The 23,181-nt window shown below is 47.5% G+C and overlaps 1 protein-coding gene across 1 annotated transcript in view; it reads left to right on the forward strand.

Moving 5' to 3' along the window:
- SV2C (synaptic vesicle glycoprotein 2C) overlaps positions 1-22,865 on the forward strand; it is a 200,361-nt gene extending 177,496 nt beyond the window's left edge. The window contains exon 13 of the mRNA XM_028114546.2: positions 15,437-22,865. Within this exon, the coding sequence (XP_027970347.1) occupies positions 15,437-15,620 (184 nt within the window). The 3' untranslated portion in view covers positions 15,621-22,865. The remainder of the gene's footprint in view (positions 1-15,436) is intronic.
- Positions 22,866-23,181: the final 316 nt, after the last annotated feature.

Below are 23,181 nucleotides of genomic sequence, written 5' to 3' on the forward strand. Positions count from 1 at the left end.
AGCAGAGGGCAGGACAGAACTAAACGTGGGTGAAAATTTTAGTAGGAGACATGGCTGTGTGAGAGAAAACAGGGAGGGTGGTGAAGTCTGGGAGAGCTGCAGGCACCATGAGAGGGGTGCCTTATGAATAACTGAAGGCATGCCTCTCACTCAGGTTTTAGGAGCTAGGAAACGGGACAGAGACCACATGTATTCCTTAGACCACACCTTTCCACTGTGTCAATGTCACTATAATTCTTCAATCCTCAAGATTTCAGCATCAAAGGAAAGCATAACATAATGATTGCCTGATGACATTTCAGCTTTTTTCCCAGGTTAGATCACGGACAGTTATGGCACATGATAATTTGAGGGGCACAAAAGGGGGTAGAAGGACCCTCACAAACGCATTTTAGTGGAGTCCTTATAAGATCCAGTTTGTTCGTGGAGATGTGAGGGACCATTTTTTGGAATAGAAGCTTAGGGAAACTTTTTAGGATATTCTTTGATACTCTCTCACACCAAATATATGGTGTCTTTTCCAACACCAACCAGTTCTCCAATTCTGACACTACGTGGGGCTGGTATCAGAGCCTACAAGTGAAAGGGCTCAGTCCCACAAAACCGCCCCGTTTCCGATGCTCGCTGCAAATGGGGTGCCCAGGCAACTCACACTTCTGCCCAGCCAACTGCAGATTTGTGTATTTCCACCCCACGAACAGGTTTGATAATTGGCTAGATAAAGAAGTACCTAGGGTGAGCTACAGAGGAGTCCGAAGTGCATGAACCTCCATGTTCCCATGGAGTTAGTTAGGCTACACTACCACCATCCTTACATGTGAATGCATTCACCAGTCTGGAAGCTCTCTTGATTTATAGAGGTTTCATTATGTAGGCATGTTTGATTAAATCCTGGGTCATTGGTGACTGAATTTAATCTCCAGCACCTCTCCCCTCCCCAGAAGTCAGGGGTGAGGTAGGAGGCTGAAAGTTTCAACTCTCTATTCACATGGTTGGTTATTTCCAGAGACCAGCCCCCATCAAGAAGCTATCTAGGAGCCCCTCAAATTAAAGCAGAGGTGATATGAAATTTTCTGTTATTATGCAGAAAGGCTGAGATTTTCAAGATTGATATAACCCAGTGTTCCCTGGAGCGGGTGAGGGCGGCATTGCTGCTCAGAAGCTGTTAGGGGAATTCTAAAAACATGTACAACATGTAGAGAGGGGGGAGTCTAGCAATCTCAGTGTTTTCCCCCATAGATGAGGTGGTGTTTCCTTTGGCTGCTTTCAAGATTTTTTCTTGGTCTTGGTGTGGATTTCTTTGGGTTATTATGTTTGAAGTTTACTCAGAGTCTTGAATCTGTAGGTTTGTGTCTCTTGACAAATTTGCAAGACTTTCAGTCATTATATATTTGAATATTTTTTCTCTTCTTCTGCCTGAACTCCAGTGACATGAGTATTAAATCTTTTGTGATAGTCCCAAAGGTCCTTGGTGCTCGGTTAATTTGTTTTCAATCTATTTGCTCTGTTTTTCTTTTTGGAAACTTTCTATTGTTCTCTTCCAATTCACTGATTCTTTCCGCTGACTCCTCCATTCTGCTGTTGAGCCTAATCACTAAGCTTTTTTGTTTCTATTTTTTCTAGATGTTTTCTATATTTTATGTGTTTCGAGTGTGTTCATGATTGCTCACTGAAGCATTATTATCATGACTGCCTGAAAATCTTTGTCAGATAATACTAACATCTCTGTCATCTCCAGGTTGGCATCTCTTAATTGTTTTTTCTATCTGTTTGAGATCTTCCCAGTTGTTCTTAGGATGAGTGATATTCAATTGAAAAGTCATTTTCCTATTATCGTATGAGACTTTATTTTTTTTTATTATGTTACGTTAGTCACCATACAGTACATCATTAGTTTTTGATGTAATGTTCCATGACTCATTGTTTGCTTACAACACCCAGTGCTCCATGCAATACGGTATGAGATTTTAAATCTCTTATAAACCTTTAGTTTCTGGACACATCCCTGTGGGGAGAAAAGGGTGCAATGCCTTATTATTGCCTGGTGAAGGTAGATATCCGGTGTCCCCACTCAGCCTCTGGGGACACACAAGAAGGGGGGATATCTTCATTCATGTTGGCCAGCAGTGGGAGTCCAGGCTCTCCTCACGATCATGATACCATGGAGGGAAAGAAGGGAGAAGGGAAGGAGCTCATCACTGGCCAGCAAGGATGAAACTTCCTACTTAGCCTTCCCTGATACCACTTCGGTGGTGATATGGAGTCACCACGTCACAGTTTTGTGAGGGTGGACGTCTAGGCTCTCTCCTAGGCTTTTGCTGGTGTGGCTGGCATTTGGGCTATAATTTTTCTGGTGTTCATTTAGAGGAGAAAGATTATTGTCTAAACATTTTCTGTCTTTCTAGGCTGCCCCTACCCTGGTCCTCTGGCTAGAGAGAACAGGGTTTGTTGGGGCTTTTTAAATAATCTGTTGCTGGTGGTATTTCCACGTTGCCATCTTCTTCAGTTCCAAGTCTGAGATCAATGGAGCAAAAGAAAATGCAGGGAACTCACCACTCCTAAGCTCAGATTTGTCTGAGATCAGTGGAGCAAAAGAAAATGCAAGGAACTCACCTAAGGTCCCTAGCACCTCTGCCTTTTTTCTGTCTTTCAGAGTTTTCTTGTTTGCTTTTTAATATCCAGTATTTTTAGCTGTAGTTAGTGGGAATGCTCATGAAAGTATGACTACTCCATCTCCATATGAATTTTAGTATTGTTTACTTATTCATTCAGCCTTTTTTTTGAGTGCCTGTGATACAGCCATGAATAAGCCATTTGTGGTCATTACTCTCACAGAGCTTGTGGACAAGTGAACATCAGGTATAAGAGAGTGAGGTCAGGGTCATTGTGAGGGAAGTACGTGGTGTTGTGAAAGCAGAGAAGAGGGCTTCTTGAAAGAAGTGACATCTGAGCTGAGACCTGAAAAACAGTAGGTGATAGCTCGGCAAAGAGATGGAGAAAGAACATCTCAGACGACGTATGAAATACTATCTGAAAACTTCTGGAGGCTAGAGTTAACAGAGGCAAGCAAGGAACAAATCAGGAATGATCTTGTAAATTGCATCATCCTATGGGCAATGGGGAGCCCTTGAAGTGTTTTAGGAAGAAGAGGGACAAGCTCAGAGAAGGGCTAGAAGTTTACTCTGGTGGCCAGAAAAGAGGCAGGAGGACTGGTTAGGATGCTGAAAATAGTGATGTGAACCAGAAAAATGTGGATAGGAAAGGAGCTAAATCAACATTCAACATGTTCACCGATATTTAGAGATATAATAAACAAAACTTCACGGTAAGTTAGATGGTAGGGTGAGGAAAGAGGTCATCAAAGATGATTCCAGTTTCTGCTTGTAGAGTTGAGTGGATGGTGATGGGCATTTTGAGACTGGGACACAGGAGCGAGAGAGAACAGGTTTGGGCTGGGGTCGGGAAGCTAATGAGCTGCCATTGTGGATGTGTTGGGTTTTCATGTCAACATGATGTCTGATAGGCATTTGGATTATTAGGTTTGGATGCCAGAAAGACACCTGAGCTGGGGATAGAGTGTTCATTCACTAATTCATTAAATTTTGGATGATTTTGGAATATGTGTCATGTGGCAGCAATTATTCTCGTTCTTGAGGTACAGCAGTGAACAAAATAGGCAGAAAACCCTAGCTTGATGGGCTTATGTCCTACTTGGAAAAGACAGCCAATAAACAATTAGATAAGTAAAGTAGTTATATCAAATGGTCCTTAGTGCTATAGAGAAAAGTAAAGCTACATATGGGCATAGAGAGCCCTGGAGTCCGGGAGCTTACAATTGTTAACAGGATGGTCTAAGAATATGCAACTATAAAAGGTGACATTTGAGCAAAGATGCCGGAAGATACTTGGGAAGAGAACATTCACAGCAGGGGCAACAGTGAGTGCGAAGGTCCTAAGGTGTAAGTGCTGGAGGCCAGTGGGAGGAGGGGCAAAGAAGCTTGTCACACTGGAGCAGCATAAGCAAGGTGGACGGTAAGAGGCAATAGAGCAGAGTAGACACGAAGGACTTCGATCTTCATGAAAATCCATTGGAGGGTTTGGGGCCAAGTAGAGACATGATCTCATGTATGTTTAAAAGGAGAACTGGCTTTTGTGTTTAAAAATATACTACAGAGAGTCGGAGGTGGAATCAGGGAGAACAATTAGGAGTGCCCTCCAACAGTTGTGGCAAGATACAGTAGTGCCAGTGGGTGTGGTAAGAATTGGTTCGATTCTGCAAATATGTGGAAGACCAACGGGCATTGCTGAAAGATTGGATGTGAGGTATGGGGGGTAGGCGGTGGCGGGGGTGGGGAGCGGATACGCAGAATGACTTCAGGGTTTTTGACCAGAGCCACTGAAAGGCTGGGGTTACCTTGGCTGATATAGGGAAGATTGTGTCAGGGGGAAGTTAGGGAGGAAGTATCAGGAGCTCAGTTTTGTTCCTGTTAAGTCTGAGATGATATGAAATATCCAGATGGAGATGTCAACTAGGCAGTTGCATGTATGAGATGAGAGTTCAGGGAAGAGGCCTGGGTGGGAGGTAAAAATTTGAGCCCTTTCAGTGTATTTAAAGTCCTGATGTCAGATGACGCCATCAAAGGACGATGTGTAGGGAGAGAAGAGGGGAGTTGTGAGGACTTAGTCCGGAGACAAGGGAGAATTCAGAGGTGCAGCTGATGAGGAGAAGTGAGGAAGGAAAACTGAGAAGGAACTAGGAGTGAGGTAAAGAGAAAGGGCATGAGTTAGGTCCTGGGAGCCCAGTGAAGAAAGTAGTTCAGGAAGAGGGATTGATCAGCTGTGATAGATGCTGCTGGTGGACCAAACAGACGAGGGGAATTGATGACTTGAATTGGGGTTATGGCAGCAACTTAGGTCCCGGCATGACGGTAAAGATAAGGGCCTGCTCACTAGTATCATGGCAAAATCCCAGTGGCCAGACTGCCCGTCATGCAACAGTTGATCCTGAGGCAGGATCAGGGTTGACCTACCTTGAGGTTTAGTTGACTTCTGCGCCCCAGGCAGGGCTGAATCCGCAGGTGGGAGAGAAATGGCCCCATGTGTAGAGATAGGAGGACCTTAGGGACAGTCAATGAGTGTACACACATGCATGTGTGAAGACAAGCAGCCATCCCTTTATTCTTCTGCACTCTTATGACATCGCTCTCCTGGCACCCGGGCTGGTGACAATATGTGGAGACCAGGCAGTAGGGTTAGAGTGGCCTGGCAGGTAGTTGAAGGCAAAAGGAAACAAAACAGAGACCTACAGAAGAATGATGTGTCTGAAAAGGCAAAGGGTCGAGTCGGGGTAAATCCATCAAGGTATGAAGATCCAGAGTCAGCACAGCCCGTAATAGTAGAAATCCAGAAACTCAGGCCAGGAGAGTAGAGAACCAAAAACGCTCATCCAGTGCTCACCCTGGCCGGCCACCTCCATTTGATCCTCCCTCTTCGTCCCAACTCTGCACCAACAGCTGGGGATCCTTGTGGAGGCCGGGTTCCCAGTGTCCCCGAGGGACCACAGTGATTGGGACTCAGTGGTCCACGCGGGACGCTTCTTCCTCTGACTCCAAATTCTGAGGTGTGGCCTTGAAGGAGAGAGTAGTACTGATTTGTGCCAGGATCTGGGGATGATGGAAAAAGCAAACAAAGTTGAGTATGTGTCCGTGAGGCTGGGAAGACAGGACATCTTTGAGAAGCATCGTAAGGGAAGAAATGGAGAGCAGAGCAGAACGATAGATCTTTGAAGTGTGAGCATTATTGAATATACAAATCATTGTATAGTATTTTGAGAGTTTCTAATTATCCCTACACACATCAGCCCCTGTCTTGTGTCAAAAATAAGCAGGGAACCTATTATCTGTAATGTAAACAATGGGCAACTGATAAGATATGAGATTATTCTCATAGATGAGAAATATGACTGCAGCACTGTACCAGAGATAGAACAGATTTTCCCAGCTTGCCAGAAATCTAAAAGGGGGCACCTTACCCATGGAACACGTTGGTCCAGGGGAGTTTCCTTTTTCCATCGTTTCTCCACACCCAGGTGCTGCCACCATCTAAACTGTCTCAGTCCTCCTTGGACTGGGAGATGCCAACACAAGATACAGTCCATTTATTGGGTTTAGTCAGGGCTGGTTGGACTCCATCCCCTGTATTCTAACTATGAGAAATATCATAACTTTTCCCTCATCTCTTTGAATCTTCAAAGAGGAGACAACGTGTAATGATAGGTTGACCTGGATTTACCTAGTATTCGTTAACCCCATTCTTTAGCTCCTTGCCTTTTCTCTCCTCCTTACTCAAGGTTTTAGACCACCTGAAAATCCTAAACGTAGCCACCTGACGTAAGAGACTCATGCACGGGGTCATTTGGGTTCTCAGTTCTGCCTTGCTGTCGTTCCGTGTCCAGCCAGTGACTTCCCACTGCCACCCTGTGGGGGTGACAGAGTTCCACTGTGGGACACTTCCTGTGTCCTTATGACCCAGTGGCCACTTTGACCCCTTCTCCATGGAGCTCAGGGCGAGGAGCTCCCACCTTGTAAATGGTGAAACCCAAGCTGTCCCCACGCCAGCAGGCCTGTGTCCCAGGTACTCGTCCAGCAATGTGCTCCTGCCTTTCTCTGGCCACCGACCCCCCCCTTCTTCCCCCTTACACATTCACAGTTTCACACATGACCTCAGAAAGCATTTGAAAGTCAACCTGTGATTGTTCCCACCTGCTACTCCCTGCTCATCCTGGGCAGCCAGCCGCTGCTGTCACCCGGTGCCATGGGAAGGTCCTTTTCTTCCATGAGCTAACCCAAAGCATCTGCCCAGAATTAGCCACCCGAAGCCCCTCCCCATGCTCGATCCTGAAGGTCTTCTACCCTGGATCTCGTACTGACCAGCTGTGTGACCTCAGCGAGACCACTCAGCAAAACTGTGCCTCATTCGTTTAAGAGACAAAATGACGACATGCTGCATCCGTGGTTATGAAGTTAAAGACCACACTTAATTTTTTTTGACAATCTTGAATTGAAGTATTTTTTTCTATCATTTCTATCTTTATAGACCTTGTCATTGTATTATATATGTATGTGACCTGAGTCATTTTGGCCTGATTCAGGCAATGTCAGACCCTTTTCGTCTCTGGCAGTGAGAAGTGGAGTGTGAGGGGGTAGGAAGTAGACGTGTCCTTCACCGCCCGCCTCTCTCCCAGGTGGTGTATTACAATGGCGGCAAATCCTACCGAACGTGCAAACGGGCACAAGAAGCCGTCCTACAGCCTGTTCTTGACTCCAGGGAAGTCCGTCTCTCTGCTGAACAAGCCCTTACAGGAAAGGGCTATGGGACCTTGATGACATGCCGACAGCAGGACCATCAACCCTGGGCTTGGTCAGGCCTTTAAGTGTTAGGGAGCAGGACCAGTGGGCTCTAGAATCTGGAGTCTCAGCCAAGGGTACCATTCCACCAGTTTGAGGCTACTGGGCTTGGAGGATGCTTGCTCATCCATGGTGCTAAGGGCAGAACATTCTTTCCAGTCAACTACATACCAACCACTCTTATCACCAGTGAAACATTGTCTCTGCGTGCATTAACAAACTTTCTCATGCAGATTGCTAAAATGATGTGTAAAGCCCTAAATATCTATCTCTGGCCTATTGATTCCTGGTTAACATGATTTAAATTCCAGAGCACAGAACAACTTAACTCCTCTTTGTACTGAAGTACTTTTAAAGCAAATTGCCACCAGGACACGTGATGATAGCATGTTAAGGGGTGAGTTTGTTTACTGTCTATTACCCACTACAATGTGAGCTCCTTCGGGGCAGGACTTTGTTTTCCTTATGTCTTAGCATAGCTCTAGGTGAATGGCAGGAGGGGAAAGGAAGGGAAGGGAAGGGGATGCTTTTTTAAAATTCACCTGGCGATGGGCTGTGGTTTCCCTTCGCAGGTGGAATCCCGCACCCCACCGCTCCTCCCCCATCCAGGTAAACTGGTTAGGCCTTTCGTGAGTGAGGGCTAGTCCTCTTCCCTCCCTCTGGCTGCCTGCTGCACCCCTGTCCACTTTTGCAGTCCAGAGCCTGTGACCTCCCGCTGCTTCAGCAGCCAGCTCCCCCTTGGCCCACACAGCACTGCCTACTGGAAACCCTTTCTCCTCCTCTCTTTGCCTTCCTCCATCAGTAGTGGGGAGGAGGCCTGGCGCTGCCAGAAAATAGCTTAGATCAGTCCTTTAGCCTTTCTGGAGCTTGGTTTCCTCATCTGCAAAATGGAGGTATGTCAGGCTCAGTGCCGAGGATTTAGGTCATCTCGTTTACGCCATATGTGATCGTCACTGCAAGCCTACAAGAGTAAGGAGCCTTACTCTATTTTCTAGAGCGGAAAATGAGGCACAGAGAGGGGAAGAAACTTGCCCTGGGTCACTGAGGCTCCGCGGTGCTGCTCCCAAGCACAGACTTACTTACCCCTCTCCTAGCTGCTCTGGGGTGGAACTCTGGGAACTGGCTTCTAAGAAGCTTACCTGGGAATTGGGATCTACAGTCATGTTCACAAATCCTGGCCTTAGATGAACTCCAAGTTGCCTCCCGGTGCTTGCTTTCCTCCCATCACTATCTACTCTGGCCCGGGGAACTCACCCACTTCCCACCTAGCTTCATCAGCTACCGGGGAAGACATAAAGACTTCCATTAGGGCCTGACCATGAATATTGGCATATCAACAGCACAGGCACTAGGGAGACCCTTGATGGTGATGGGGATGGGAGGGAGATGGAGGGCTACCTTGGGCCCAGGGAGTCCTCTTGGCTCGCAAACCATAGGTAAGTCCTTCTTCGCTTTGTATGTAGGGCAAGACCTGCTTACAGTGGTATAGGATGCCGTCTTCCCGGGTTAAGGAGGACACACACAGACCACGCACATACACACACTACTTACTTGGATGAGACAAACTTTCTCTTTCTTTGAAGCTCAAGAAAGTAATTGAATTCAGTTTTTTCTGACTTAAGAATGTGAAATTAGAGTTCTATCCTCTGAACAAGCAAGAGGGTAAGGCTGGAGTCAGCAAACAAACGTGGCCTGACTAATGCCCTTTACAGAAAGCTACTTCCAACATATTTTGAAGATGTCAGGAAATTCCACAAGTATCTTGTGCCTGTCCTAAAGGGGCAGTGATGAATGAGTGGAAAAACTCTACAATCCTGCCCCCCAATCAGGCTGAATCCAGACAGGAGAGCCCTGAGATTGGTACAAGCCAGGCCTTAGTGGGGGAGCAGGAAGGAGGACCTCCTTCAGCAGGGGAACCGTCATGGCTGCCCAGAGCCCAGCCTGCACAGTGGCTGCATAGGAATTGGAAGAAAAAGAAATGATTCAGTTTGCATGAGAAACAGAGTGCCTCTGGGAGAAATAAACTGTGAAAAGCAGTGTAAATAAGAGAGCTGGAGCAGGGACGGGGAAGAGAAGAGGTTGGATGAAGCCTTTGCCTTGGATTCCTCTCCTGGGGGGCCACAGTCTCCCCCCGTCCCAACCACATCATAAACATTTTCCCTCGCCTGGGTTACGCTGCCTGATATTTCCTAATGAACACATCCAAGCGAAGGAGGTCTTGCGTGTGAAGGTGTGTATTGCAATAGCATTCATGTTCCCCCAGTTTGGGAAACTCCTAATTGTCCCAGTGGTATGGTTACAGAAATGATGGTTATAAGCCCCATCATTTCATTTTAGAAACATAAACAACATGGGATGGTTTTATTAATGATTGGGGGGAAAGCAGAAGCAAAATTGTATAAATCCTGTGATTCGTAAAAAGCACGGATATGATTGGAAGCACACTAAGGGGAATTCAGAAGTGAAAACCATTTTTTGGAGGGGTGGAGTAGGTGTTTTGCTTTTGTAATCTCCTTTTGGCATATAATAGTAAATCCAGATCAATTGAAGAATGCAGTTATCTCTGGAAGAATCTAGGGTCGTCAGCCCTGGACACGCCTTAGATTCACACAAGACTTCCAAAAACCACCTGTGCCTGGGCTCCCAGCTGAGCAGTAAGGTCAGAATGGCTGCGGGCATGGCCCTGGGCATTGGTGTCTCACGGCACCATGTTGTAACAGCTCCACAGGTGATGGTGTGCACCCAGCTCTGAGCACCCCTGGGCGAGACTGTGGTCATACAGGGCCATGCACCCGACTTCCACCAGATTACTCTTCTGACTCCACATTGAAACAGCTGAGGATTTGGGACACTTGTCTGGGGCCTGGGGGAAGGCGGGCCATTTGGCGCTCAAGGGGCCTTTGTGGGGGTGTCTAAGACTGAGTGGGGTACCACAGAGATAAGTTAGAGAGATATGAGGGTGTTTTGAGAGTCAGAGAACACCTTTGTCCACATTCCATCCTTCACCTGGTGAGTTTCTGCTCCTTCAAGATGAATTTTCTTCGCCTCCATCCCCTCTGAGAAGTCTTCCCTCAGTGCCGCACCCCCACCCTGAGATCAGCTCCCATCCTGCGCACCCCCATTGTACCCTGTGGCTGGCTGTATTACTGTCCTTAGCATGTTGTGTTATCATGATCCTTTTGCATCTGTCTTAATACAAAAGGGGACTTTGTTTTATTAATTTCGGGCTCCCTGGTGCCCAGTGTAGTGCGTGGCACATAAAGCTTAACGAATGATCATTAAATGAATAAATTCACAGAAGAATGTGTAAATTAGGACTATATTAAGGACCATTTTGCTTCGTAGACAAATATTCAAGGGGTTTCTAGTGCTCTTAGCATGGCAGTCCAGTCGCTTGGATGGATCCAGTGGTGAAATAGCTTTTTTAGATAAACCTGGGAAACGTGCCATCGTTTGTAATGCTGTTTTCATGAGAAAAAATGAAATTCGTTTTGTGCTTTCAAGAGCCAACTTCTGGGTGAATCCCTAGAGCACAGTGTAAAGTAGTTCCTCCTTATCGGAGGTTTCCCTTTATGCAGTTTTGGTGACTCATGTCCCTCTGGTCTGGAAGCAGATGAGCCTCCTCCTGACACAGTGCTAGAAGGTCAGTGGTAGCCTAATAGCACGTCCCAGTGCCTGCGTCGCTCACCTCCTGTCTGCATTTCCTTGTCTTAGGTCATCACGAGAAGAGTGAGTGAGGACAGGGGCGCCTGGCTGGCTCAGTCGGTGGAACCTGGGACTCTTAATCTCACGGCTGGGTCGTGAGTTCCGGCCCCACGTTGGGTGTAGAGATTACTTAAATGCTTAAAAAAAAAAAAAAAAAAAGTGAGCCCAGGATAATATATTTTGAGAGAGAGACCACACTCACCTAACTTTTATTATGTTGTTATAATTGTTCTACTTTATTGTTAGTGATTGTTAATCTGACTGAGCCTAATTTAGAAAGTAAACTTTATCATAAGTAAGTGTATGTGGGAAAAACACAGTATATATAGGGTTCGGTCCTATCTCTAGTTTCAGGCATCCACTGGGGGTGTTGGAACATCTCCCCTGCAGATGAGACAGGGTTATGATATTACTGATTTAAGGACTGCCTCTACTTTCCAAAATGCCCCTTGCTGAGTCCTTAGTATTCCTTTTTTAACTTCTTTTTTCTTTTTTTAAGACTTTATTTATTTATTTGACAGAGAGAGACACAGCGAGAGAGGGAACACAAGCAGGGGGAGTGGCAGAGGGAGAAGCAGGCTCCCCGCCGAGCAGGGAGCCCGACGCGGGGCTCGATCCCAGGACCCTGGGACCATGACCTGAGCCAAAGGCAGACGCTTAATGACTGAGCCACCCAGGCGTCCTTCCTTTTTTAACTTCTACCAATGATTTGACTGAGTCATCCAGGAAAAGTTCTTTCCAAAAGTTTCAGTTAAGCAAAGAGAATGCTTCCCTTTTACCCCTTAAAAGGTAAATTCCATGAGCTGAGTCTGGATCTACCCCATTTCAGGCCTTTTCCCAAAATGAACATTTAATTTGTTTTCCTGATTTCAGCAGTCAATGGGACGGATCCTTCAGTCAGCGTTTGAAACCATGGCTCACACTGGCATGGCGCCTGCCATGTGCCAGGCACGGCCTGCCTGTTACTATTATTCAGCATCCCTTGCTTCTTCCCAGGAGCCCCGTAAAAGCCACGGCTGATCCTGCATTGAGGTCAAAAAAACGAAATTTAAGAAAGAGTCTAAATGTGAGGGCAAAACTTTCCTCACCCTGTCCAGAATGGTGCCAGTGGTTTCCTTTTCCCAGCCTCTAACCAAAGCGAAAAATGATACAAATGCCCTGGAGCCCACTCCACTGGGAAGGCCCTGGAGAAGCCGCGGCCCGCCGAGGGATGCTCTGGCGGCCACACCCCCGGCAGCGGAGCCGGAGCACTGCAGTGAGCCAGCTCCCTGCACTAGCACGGGGCTCTCAGAAGGAGTGAACGGTGCAGGACAGGGCCACCGTGATAAAATGTGGAACGGGGCTGCCGGGCTCCCAGGGTACTGTTTGGGGAAAGAATTTCCATGTAAAAGATTTAAGTAGGTTGAGCAAGAATTGAAAACAAAGGATTCTGGCTGGAGAGGTAGGGGAAAAGGGATGGAGTTTATAGAAAGATCGTAGATCAGTTCATTCTTTCTCCCTGGTACTTGCTGGTTAAGAGAAGGCACGGAACATCTTTGGTCTGAAAAAAATTCAGGAGCTTGTCCTGCTGTTGAGAGGTCAGCGAGTCAAATGCTGAGCTCTGCAAACTCTCAGCTCCCCACCCTCAGAGGACTTAATGAGCATGAAGTAACTTGCACTTTGTGTGTCTGTAGAAGTTCATGGCTTGCTTTTAAGTAAGAGCAAGGGAGTAATGAACTGAAAGCTTATTTACTTTATAAACAGACAACCAGCAAGGGAGAGCTACTTCGAGAATGATTTTGGTAACACAGCTGTGTGTCTGATGCATGGGAAATCAACCCTCCAGCTCACAAGTATTTGAAAAAAGAATTTACTTATCCAAGGAAAGGACAATCACATTTTCTCAAATGCCAGTGCTAATTTAAGGAGGCTATATGCTTTGGATCCATACCAGATTTTCGTGTGAGGAACTGTCTCTGTTCAATAAATGAAGATGGAGAGTCATGGAATATAAAGATTTGGTCATTTTCGTTTTTTGGGTTTGTTTTTTTTTTTTTAAGCTTCAGATACCAGATGCTCCCGATGCGTGTCTCTTCAGCGCTGTCCAGAAATCTCAGGAAGTTGTACATACCGTAAGGAGATAGCCACCCATATTTTATACCCTGTTCAGAGTTACGGCTTGGGAAAATACAGTTATTTTAACCCAGCTGTAAACTCTGTTTGGGTCATTCTGCAGTTTCAGCATCGAGAGACTTCTTCCTTCGGAAGAATGTTTCCCTCTTATCAGCACCATACACACTAGCCATTTTTCCCAGACCGATACAGTTTATCTTACTACCAGAAGATGTATTTGGTAGTTTATGAGCCTAGAATCTAGAAACTAAAATGTGGTTTAAAAAAAGCGAAGGAGGTCAGTCTGAAAGGCTACCTACTGTAGGACTCCAACTATCTGACATTCTGGAAAAGGCAGATTTAGAGACAGTAAAAAGATCAGTGGTGGCCAGAGTTACTGGGGAACGAGGAGGAATAAATAGAGGGAGCACAGGGGATTTTCGGGCAGTGAAACTATGACTCTGTATGATACTGTAATGGTGGACACGTGGCCTTATACATTTTTCAAAGCCCACAGAATACAAAACACAGAATGAACGCTGACTTAAACTATGGATTTGAGTTAATAACAATATACTGATATTGGGTCCATCAATTATAAACCTGTGTACCACACTGAGATGTTAAAAGTAGGGGTGCGGGGTGAAGATTTATGTGGGAACTGTCTTTGCTTTTTACTCAGTTTTTTTTGAAAACCTAAAACTGCTCGAAAAAGTGTCACTGAACAAACAAGGAGTTCAGCCTCATGGCATCTCCGTGGAGGTGGGGGAAGTGGTGGATGATGATGTCATTCTACTGAAGTCCTCTGCAGTACCCAGCAGGTAGCCTCCAGCAATTTCATTTGAAAATAGTTATCAGTACATTAAATCTTACCTTTCTAGTGGTCGTTGCTATTACTAGTCTCTTTATTTAAAAACAAACCAAAAAGAAGAAGCATATAAAATTAGCTTACTCTCTTCTCAAGAAGTTCCTGTTTTTCTGGCAGAGATTCTGTTACACCCCTTCCACATTCCACACAGTTGGCAGTTTTGCCACACGGCCAAGGTCTGCCTACTCTACCTTCCAGGTGTCTTGGCCAGACAGAAAGTTGGCGCTTGCTACCTCTTTTTAGGTCTGTACTGACCAGTGAAGTCACTGGCCCTGGACAAAGTCACAGGCTGAGTTCTGTAGGAATGCAGCGTATTCCTCTCTGTGGTGTGGGAAGGGGGTGCAGGTGGATAATAACCACAATGAATATCTACACTCTGTAGAAAATGGCACTAGGAATAGCTCAGAGAGTGATGAGTAGTTGTGACTGGCCGAAGGAAAGCCCACACTTACCTGTTTACAAATCAAAGAAAGAGGTGTACTGGATGCTACACTTGACAGCGTATAAAATGCACTTCCCTCTGGAGGGGCAAAAAGGTGTCCAACAATGATCTTGCATTCGATTTGCCTTGAACACCCAGATGTATCCGGTGACGGACAAGAAAGTGAACTGACATAGAGGCCGAGGACGTTCATAGTATGTCATGATGTCAGGGATGTCAGTACCCTCATGAGCGAAATTAAGTTTCCTAGAGTAAAATCACACTCAAATACCAGCAGAATGAGCAAGATCTTCTCTAGGCCGACCATCGGATTCTCTCCAGTAATGTTTTCCTGGACGTGATTTTCCACACAGAACTCTGATGAGGATGGAGGAAGTGCTGTTAGCTCATTGGTGGCCACCCCGCTCAGCATTCGGTGTCTGCCTGCTACCAAAACATGTGTGGAGGGAGCACGATAATTCACCTCTACGGCACCCGAAAGATGAGGAATACAAGCCAGACATCCCTGATTTTGTCTGATAATTCCATGGTTTTAGTTATTTAAAACCTCACACGTTAACGGAGCTATGAGGAAAGAGGGAGGGGAAAAAAAATCTTAAGAAATATATGGTCCTGTATTTTAATTTAACTCTGGAAGAGAGAAGAGACTTTTTGCCCCGAAATTCCTTTTTCTTCCTGTTCACGATAAAGTGGAACTTCTGGGCAGAATAAGAATTAGTCAAGGTGAGCAGAAAATCAGCAGAGGGCTGAAGGACCGGTGCCAAGAGCTGAGGTTCTCTACCTCTGGATGGGCTAGCAAGCATTCCATCACTTGCCTTAATGAGATACAAAACTCTTCCTGGCGGTCCCTAAGGACATGTGTGTCTAAGGTTGCATCTGGGAAGTCACTTTGTCAACCTTGTCTTGTGTCTCTTCCCCTTACAGGGCGACAGGCTTTGGCTTCTTGAATGCCCTGTGCAAAGCAGCGGCCGTCCTTGGAAACTTAATATTCGGCTCCCTGGTCAGCTTCACCAAATCGATCCCCATTCTGCTGGCCTCCACCGTGCTGGTGTGTGGGGGACTGGTGGGCTTGCGCCTGCCCGACACACGAACCCAAGTCCTGATGTGATGGGGAACAAGCCGTCCGTAATACTGCATTTCTTTCTCCTGCCCTGTGTCGACCCTCCGGACTGACTCAAGGCTTCAGTTTGTTTGTTTGTTTGTTTTTTTCAGATCTCAAAAGGTGGTAAAATAGCAGAACACTAACTCTTGCCGTGACTGAAATGTAGATGCATACCATCCTGCCCCTTAGATGTGAGTGTGCAGTGTTTTTCAGGCCTTGTTCCCCTTCCGAACTGGGCTCCTCCCAGCTCCCAACAGTCAGTCAGCGGAAGCGTTGTTGAAGTGTCCTCGGCAGCCGGGCCTCCCTGAGATCCCGCTCCCTGAAGGTTGAGGAGCCTATGCTGCCCTAAGAAATAGATCCTGCCTCTGATTTCACATTCATGGGAAATATAAGTTGGCATATTATTGCATTTGTGCTGAGGAGAGGGATTCTTCTTCTTCTTTTTTTTTTTTTTCAAACAGAGTGATATTTCCTGTTTACTTAGAAAAGGACACCCAGCTTAATTCTTGCTGTTACAGCAGGGCCTTTCAAAGAAAACCATGTGGCACCAAACGGAGCTGGGTGGGGCTCTTTTGAGGCCTGACAGGGAAGGTGGCTTTGCTGACAAGACAGATAAAGGCCATGCCCTGAGCAGCAAAGATCTGAGCGAGTGGCACACGCCAGATTTCTGCCCAGTTCCAGTCCTGAAAAATCTGAGGAGGGAGTCGTGCTGGTATCTGTGATGCTGGCCTGGGGGCCAGAATGTTAGAAGATCAGAGATCAGAGACAGGCTTCTGCCTCCGTTTACCCCCGTCTCCTCCCCACCCCCACCCCAGCTACCCTTGATCTTGCCAGGGAGCAGGTTCCGAGCAAGAGAGCTGCTTTCCGAACCCTGGGTCTGCCTGCCTCATTCTGCCCTTCATCCGAACTGTGCTCAGTCTAGAGATGGTCGGTCATCTCCGTTGTTGTAAGCTGCAAATGAGGAAGAAGCCCACCTCTAGAGGCGTTTGGAAAGGCAAAGTGCTGCCTCGAGGGCACCACCTTTCTGGGGGACGGCGCCCCCGCGCCCTTGACGCTGGGCTTTCTAGCTGGTAGCGCTGAAGTGGGTCTTCTTCCTCTAGCTTCCACTGGGCCCTGTGCTCCTGGCTGCCGGCTGTGTGGAACCCCAGCGGCTTAGTCCAAGCAAGGGGCCCTCTGGCAGACAAGGTGGTTTGGGGCTGCTTGCTTTACCTCTGGAATCCTCCTGGACCTGGAAGACAGAGGTCAGCCGGACATTCCCACGGGCTGTCGGCTTTGCGACCTTCTCACTCCTCAGGCCTGCCCCTCCTCCAGGCTCATCCTTTTTATGCACCTTTGAAATCTGAAGCCTCCTTATAGACTTGCAGCAGTGACCAGCAGCCAGGAGTAAATCCCATGTTAAAACAGTATTCCTGTTTTTAACTCCGTCTTGTCAAAGGGTTATCCTTGTTACTTATTATAGCATTTCCAGCAGGCCGCAGCCCCGGGTCCCCGGGAAGGGAGAGCCCTTGTTTCCAATAGCCATTCCCTTCAAAGCCCCGTCCTGACCCCGAAGGCCCTCTGCCTCCTTCTCCCCTTCCTAATGGTGCCCCTGGAGCTGCAGAGTGCAGAGTTCTGACTCTGTGAAACATTTCTTTCATGAACATCGCCATGAATCGATCGCCCCTTGAAGTCATTCAGGTCTGTGAAGGGGGCAGCCTGGTGTGGGAGGCTGGCAGGACGAGGGTGGTTCCCTGGGGCGGTCGGCTCAGGGCCAGAACATCGGCAAAACGCCAACCCCAGGCTGCAAAGGTGGCAGGAAGAGGGAGAATCAGACAAGACTAGATGAGATCTCTTAGGCTGATGCCAGCAAAGCAGGGAAAGAAACGGAACTGCCTCTCACTTCTGCCTCTGTAGTATTACTGGATAACAAAGCTGGCATTCACACAACCCGGGAAGGTACCTTGTATATTATTCCTCCACGTGGATTCATTTCCCTACCTACCTACCCCTTGGTTCATCTTCTTCAAAAAGGCGCATGTGGGGACCCGAGCAGGGCTGTTTTAGTTGAACACAGCATGTACAATCACAGCTACCAAGGCAAGATGTGTTTGTTCATCAGCCCATTCAGAAGCAAGAGAAATGTGCATGGATGTCGTTGTCTCTAGTCTTCTTAACTTTCTGAAAGTTAAGATAGTCCAGTAAGCAAAGTCCACTATCATAAATGTCTCACGTGTCTGTTGTAGCCCTAAATGTGTAGAAAGGCTCCCAAGCTGCAGAGCTTAGCAGATGCAGAGTTTTATTTGAACATTGGCTGGGTCAGAATGAGATTAAATGAGCAGAACCCCACTTGGTGAGACCTGACACCATACATTCCCTTCACAAGGGCCTTTCTTGGCCCTCCCGTCACCTGATCCAAGCCTCCCAGGTGGCCCAAGAGGGATCTATTCTAATCTCCTGGACAGTCTGTGGTCACAAACCTTCTTGGTCACCACCTTTTCCACCTTCCGCGTAGTTTTCTCTGCCTCCTTTGCATTGTTCCCATCACCTTGATTTTCTCTGAGAGAGCTCAGGTTGTTCCCGAAGTATGTGGCAGGGCCTGTCTGGCTTGTTGTGGGGTTAGCTGGCTTAAGATAGAGCCGTGCGATTACGCAGGAGCTCAGCTTTGTCCGCGGAGCAGCCTGCCGGCGCCGGGACCTGCGACCAGCATCTCATTTCATCCACAAAAGAAGAAAAACGAGAGTATGTGCCAAAAGGGAAGCCTAGGAAACCGTTCCACTTGCTCCTGTATTTCTGACTCCTTCTCTATCCAAAATGTCCTCCTCGCTCTTTGGAATCAATCCAGAATGCCAAACCCAGAGGCCGGGGATCACCTTACACCCAGAGTAGTGACCCTGGGAGAGAAGATAGATGGGCCCTAGCCGCCTCCTTAATGCTGGACTCATCTTCGCAAGCACCAAATAGGTTTAGTCTAGGAACAGACAAATTAGCAAGTAGGCAGGTTGTTTGGGAAGCCCCTAGGAATAGGCCAGAAAACATAGTTCCGATGTTGTGTGTGCTGCCCGCTTCTTAGGATCCTGAACATTATCTCCACTCAGTGCTGGTTTGACAGTTATCATTGCCTGCTCGGGAAAGGGACCCACCCCGCCACATGGACACGGTTAGAAGACTCTCTGGTCACCATGCTGTCACCAAGGCTGTGTCCTGTAGCTGTCCCGACTCTTTTCTCCCTTTTGTTCTTGAAATAGGAAGACCTAGGGCTGCAGAAACTGAGTCTTGATACCACCTAAGTTGGCAAAGGCACCTTCATTTACAAATTTACTCACCAAAGCAGACTGCAGGTGTGCACCAAAACCTGCTTCGCTGCTTCTCTGCATGTCTTTAGATATCATGGGAGAGGTGGGGAAAGCAATGTAGTGTCAGAGAGAGTCCAAGCTACCGCAGAGAAGGTTCCAGTGAAGGGCACACTGGAGCCTTTCTAAACCCTGGGATCATTTCAGAGTCACTTCGCGGGCATACCTTTTGATTCCCTCTGCCAACCAAAATAGAATATGACAGTCTCCAGTCTTTTCGATTTAATATCAAAATGGCCCTTATCTCTTTCTTCATCTGTTCAATGCACTAAAGGCTCTGAAGTCGGAAATGTCTGAATTTGGCTTTTACCTGGTATCCTAGTAAGACAAGTGGTTGGTTGTTAAGGTGCACACTGGCTGTATATTTGGTTTTCCTCTAACCCCCATGTCAGGCTGACCTTGGTTCAGTGACCAAAGCTACAGAAACACAAGTTATGTGGCAACAACAGAAAGAACTCTACACCCCAGGGCACTCAGATGAACTATACATTTCTTACGGTTTTCGTTTCTGCCAAACAATGTATGTTTTGAGAAAAGCTTTCCTCGCAGTGTGTAGGACGTAGACAAAAGAAAACTCTCATTGTCCCCTAGCCATGTGCGTCCGTTCATTGTCCCAGGTACGGAGTGCCAGTTCTGCGTGTGACGTTCTCTTGCCCCATCCCTCCTATCAGCAGTGTCCCGCCCACCAGACACAGCTTTGCCAGAGCTTTCGTGGCTCTTTCTCCAACAATACCTAGGTCTCAGTAATCCCAGGCTCTGAGTTACAAGGATACAGTTCGTGGATCCGTCTAGGCCCTTGTTTAAGGCCGGCGAGGCTGGGTGGGGCAAAGAGGGGGCCAGAGCGTTGCCTGATCTCTTGTCCTTTCATGTGATTATGCAGTACACATTGATGGAGCTCTTCCCTGTGCTGGCTTGAAAGCCACTAGTGAACGCTTTGCAGGACTTGAGTGAAGGCAGAGGAAATGGGCATGAAAGAGAAAACAGCAGTAATGGGGTCTCACATGGAAGCCCCCGCCCTAAAAGCACCAAATGTTGTTTTCCCAAATTTAAAAGAAGCCCTAGCCTACGGTGGGCAGTCGAGAAACAACTCAGGCATTGGGACTAGTGACGGGAGGAGAAGGCCCCTCAGTTTCTCGGCCTTCGTTGGAGGGACTGCTAACTAATCCTTGGGAAATGAGAGAGGAAGGCACACATGCTGTTGCTGTGAATGCCTCGGCATGAAGTCGCCCTGAGGTATTACTCAAGGAAAGGTAGCAGCCGCAAAGATAGCCCCTTCTCCGTAGAGACGCTGGCTTTTAAAGTCCCGGAGTTCTTTCCGTGGTGGCCCGAGAGGAGAGGTGGGGGCTGGGAAGTCTGGCCCAGAGCGGAGTCAGCGCCCCGCCTCAGCGGCGGCCCCGTCCCCTGGCCTCAGCTTCCAGAGCTGTTTCCTTTCTGATTCTGAAGACTGGCGTCCACTGTCTTTGCAGATAGGCTGGAGACGCTTTGCCCCCTCTCTCCTCGGCAGATAAGCTCCCCAGAAAACAGGTTCTGGCCGTTAGTGGCCTGAGCTTTTCGGATTTCAGTTCAAAACCAGTGCAGAGCTGTTGCAAAGTGTCTTGAAGCCCCAAGGACCTTTGGGGCTCTGGGGCCTGAGGGGAAGCAGAGCAGAGAGAGTAATTGGTGCGGACCCCCCTCCCCTGTGGGAGCCCCGATTTCCTCTTTCACCCACAAACCCTCTCCTCCTTAGCTCCCTGTGGCGGTACACACTCACTTCCTTTCTTTCCCATCTGTTCTTCTTCCTCCTTGCCTCCTCTGGTCACCTCTTGACTCCAGCCACGTACAGAGGCCAGGCCAAGCTTTCCTGGCACACTTGGGACTGAAGGGTGCGCCCATCCATGCCTCTGGTGGAGGCCCAAAGGGTGAAGAAGGTGTTGAATGGCAGTGGGTGCGGGGAGTCTAAGCTCCAGACTGTAGGGGTTGACACAGTTCCCTGAACCAGAGATTTCTGGCTGCTTCTCTCTCCCGTGCATGATGAGATGGCCACCATTGGCATGGGATCCGAGAGAGGCCCATTTCTGGGGCAGAAATCTGAGACCTTAGCATTGGACTCCCAAAAGAAAGACGAGGTAGCCCGCAGCAAGGCTCTCGGAATTCATTGACCCCTGGGAGGTAGAGGCTCTGCTCGGTGCCAAAGGCTGGGGGCTTCCTAGTCTGACTTAAATGCTGACATTGCAGAGGCTGCCCACTCTCTGCCTATACCCTGCCAGTCAGGCTCCCCTTAGAGCCAAGAGTGCCCAAAACTAGGAGGAGGAGAAAGCAGCCCTCGGCCCTCTGTTCAGACTCCTGCAGGGCTTAACACCAGCCTAGCAGCCCACCCTAGAAGCCGGGGTGTAGAGTGACTGGCGGAGCCTGCTCACGGGGACAGGGGCCCCGGAAGCCAGCGATGTGCGGGAGCAGACTCAAACCCGTTCCTCAGAGCTAGTCCTTTTGGGCATTTTGTGAGCTAGTTGGGAAACACAGCCATTATACTAAAAATTAGATTATGTAAACTTACAATAATAAATATGCAAAAGTCATCGCTTTCTAATTATTTTACCGCACGTTAGCATCATCCATGCCCTTGGGGTGATGGACACGTGTGGTCTCTGGATGGTAGAGATGCTGTAAATGTTGTGCTAGTGCACACATCTTCCCAACTCCACGTTCAGTGACGTCACATTCATAGCTTGGAATCAGCTGGTGGGCGTGGAGGGGAGGATTTACACCGTGGAAATCTACCAAGGCTGCCGAGTGGACTCTTAGCCCCAAAGCCCTGACCGCTGTGTGGCCTCCCACTGCACGGACCCAGGCCACACCAAATTGAGTCCTGTAGGTTTGTGGGTCAGCATCGCCCACATGCCCGAGGGAAGGAAAGACAACAAGTCAGCCTCACGTCAGTACACGAAGGGTTTCTTTCTGCATTTGTATTGACTCAGAACAGGACCCACCGTGAGGAGAATCTGCCACTTTCTATGGGTATTGCTCCTTCGGGGAGAATGTGCAGTAAATTGACTAATGTGTGCTGTGCAAACAAAAATAAGCTCGTTTCAACCTATGAAGTGTCTCCCCTCCCACGCCCAAGTAGGTGTCCAAGAAGGAAACTCCTTCCTTGCCTTTGACATTCACCGGGCCTGCCTGGATAGAACTGGACGGATTTGCTTAATTTCACTTCCACCACTGTTGTTAGACATTTATTGTGCCAAATCTATGTCCTGAATCAAACAGAGGAAAAAAGAAATGTTCTTTCTTGATACGTGCTTTTATAACATCTAAAAAGTGGTTATGTATCCTCGACCTGACCGGGGAACATATTGAATAGATCATGTGTCCTTCACTGATGTCTAGATACTGTAAATAAAGTCCTGCGAGAGGTTTTTTTCTTTCAGGTAAACCTCGTTTTTGGACACATGCTAAGCCCACCATCCGCTCTCCTTTGCAGTGAGATCTTGGCAGGGGTCCCGTCCTTGGTTCTGGTGTTTGGCTGTTTTGTTTTGTTCTGTCTTGTTCCTTTCCTGTTTTCACTGCTCTGTAAGACCTCCTGCTGTGAATGTTCTGGTTACCCTAGTGGTACTGTATATATACATGCTGCATGTGTGAACCCCAATAAATTCTGTTTCAGGTTTCTGGAGTTTCCATCTTCCCTACAGCTGGTCCTGTTGTGAACTCATCTTTCTGTTATGCTCCTCTGTGTCTGATTCCCGATTGCCAAAATGTTTGACCAAGTATGTTTTAACAAATGTCCCGAGACATCCATGCGTATCCTTGTGAACGGGCATGCTCCGTGTGGGATGACTCGTGTACAGCATAAATCTATCAGATGTGGAAGTGTGCATACATTTACTTGCCAGATACCTAACATTCATGTAACAGCTGCAAAGATATTTAATGTACATCGGATTATTAATAAAAGAGCATTTTTTGCTCCATTATATTCAAATAAAGATTGCCGTGTGACTGACTTCTCTTCTAAGCATGAATTGACCCTTTAAAAATAAGAACTGTCCTTTCTATGCTTAGGCATCAAGAAAACCTGTTTGCCTTGATTCGGGCTTATTTGAATTGTTTCTGTGGGCCGGGATCATGGTCATTGTATTGTTGATGTTACAGGAACACTTTCTGATTGTTAGCCAGGACCATTGGGAAGAAAGTGTTCGTGGGGGAGCTGGTGGCAGGGCACATGTCTGTGTTCTTTTGCTCTAGAACAGGAATAGCAGATTTTT

The sequence above is a fragment of the Eumetopias jubatus genome, unplaced genomic scaffold (genome assembly GCF_037043125.1).
Source record: "Eumetopias jubatus isolate StellerSeaLion01/CBP00866 unplaced genomic scaffold, mEumJub1_p1.0 scaffold_5, whole genome shotgun sequence".
NCBI lineage: Eukaryota > Metazoa > Chordata > Mammalia > Carnivora > Otariidae > Eumetopias > Eumetopias jubatus.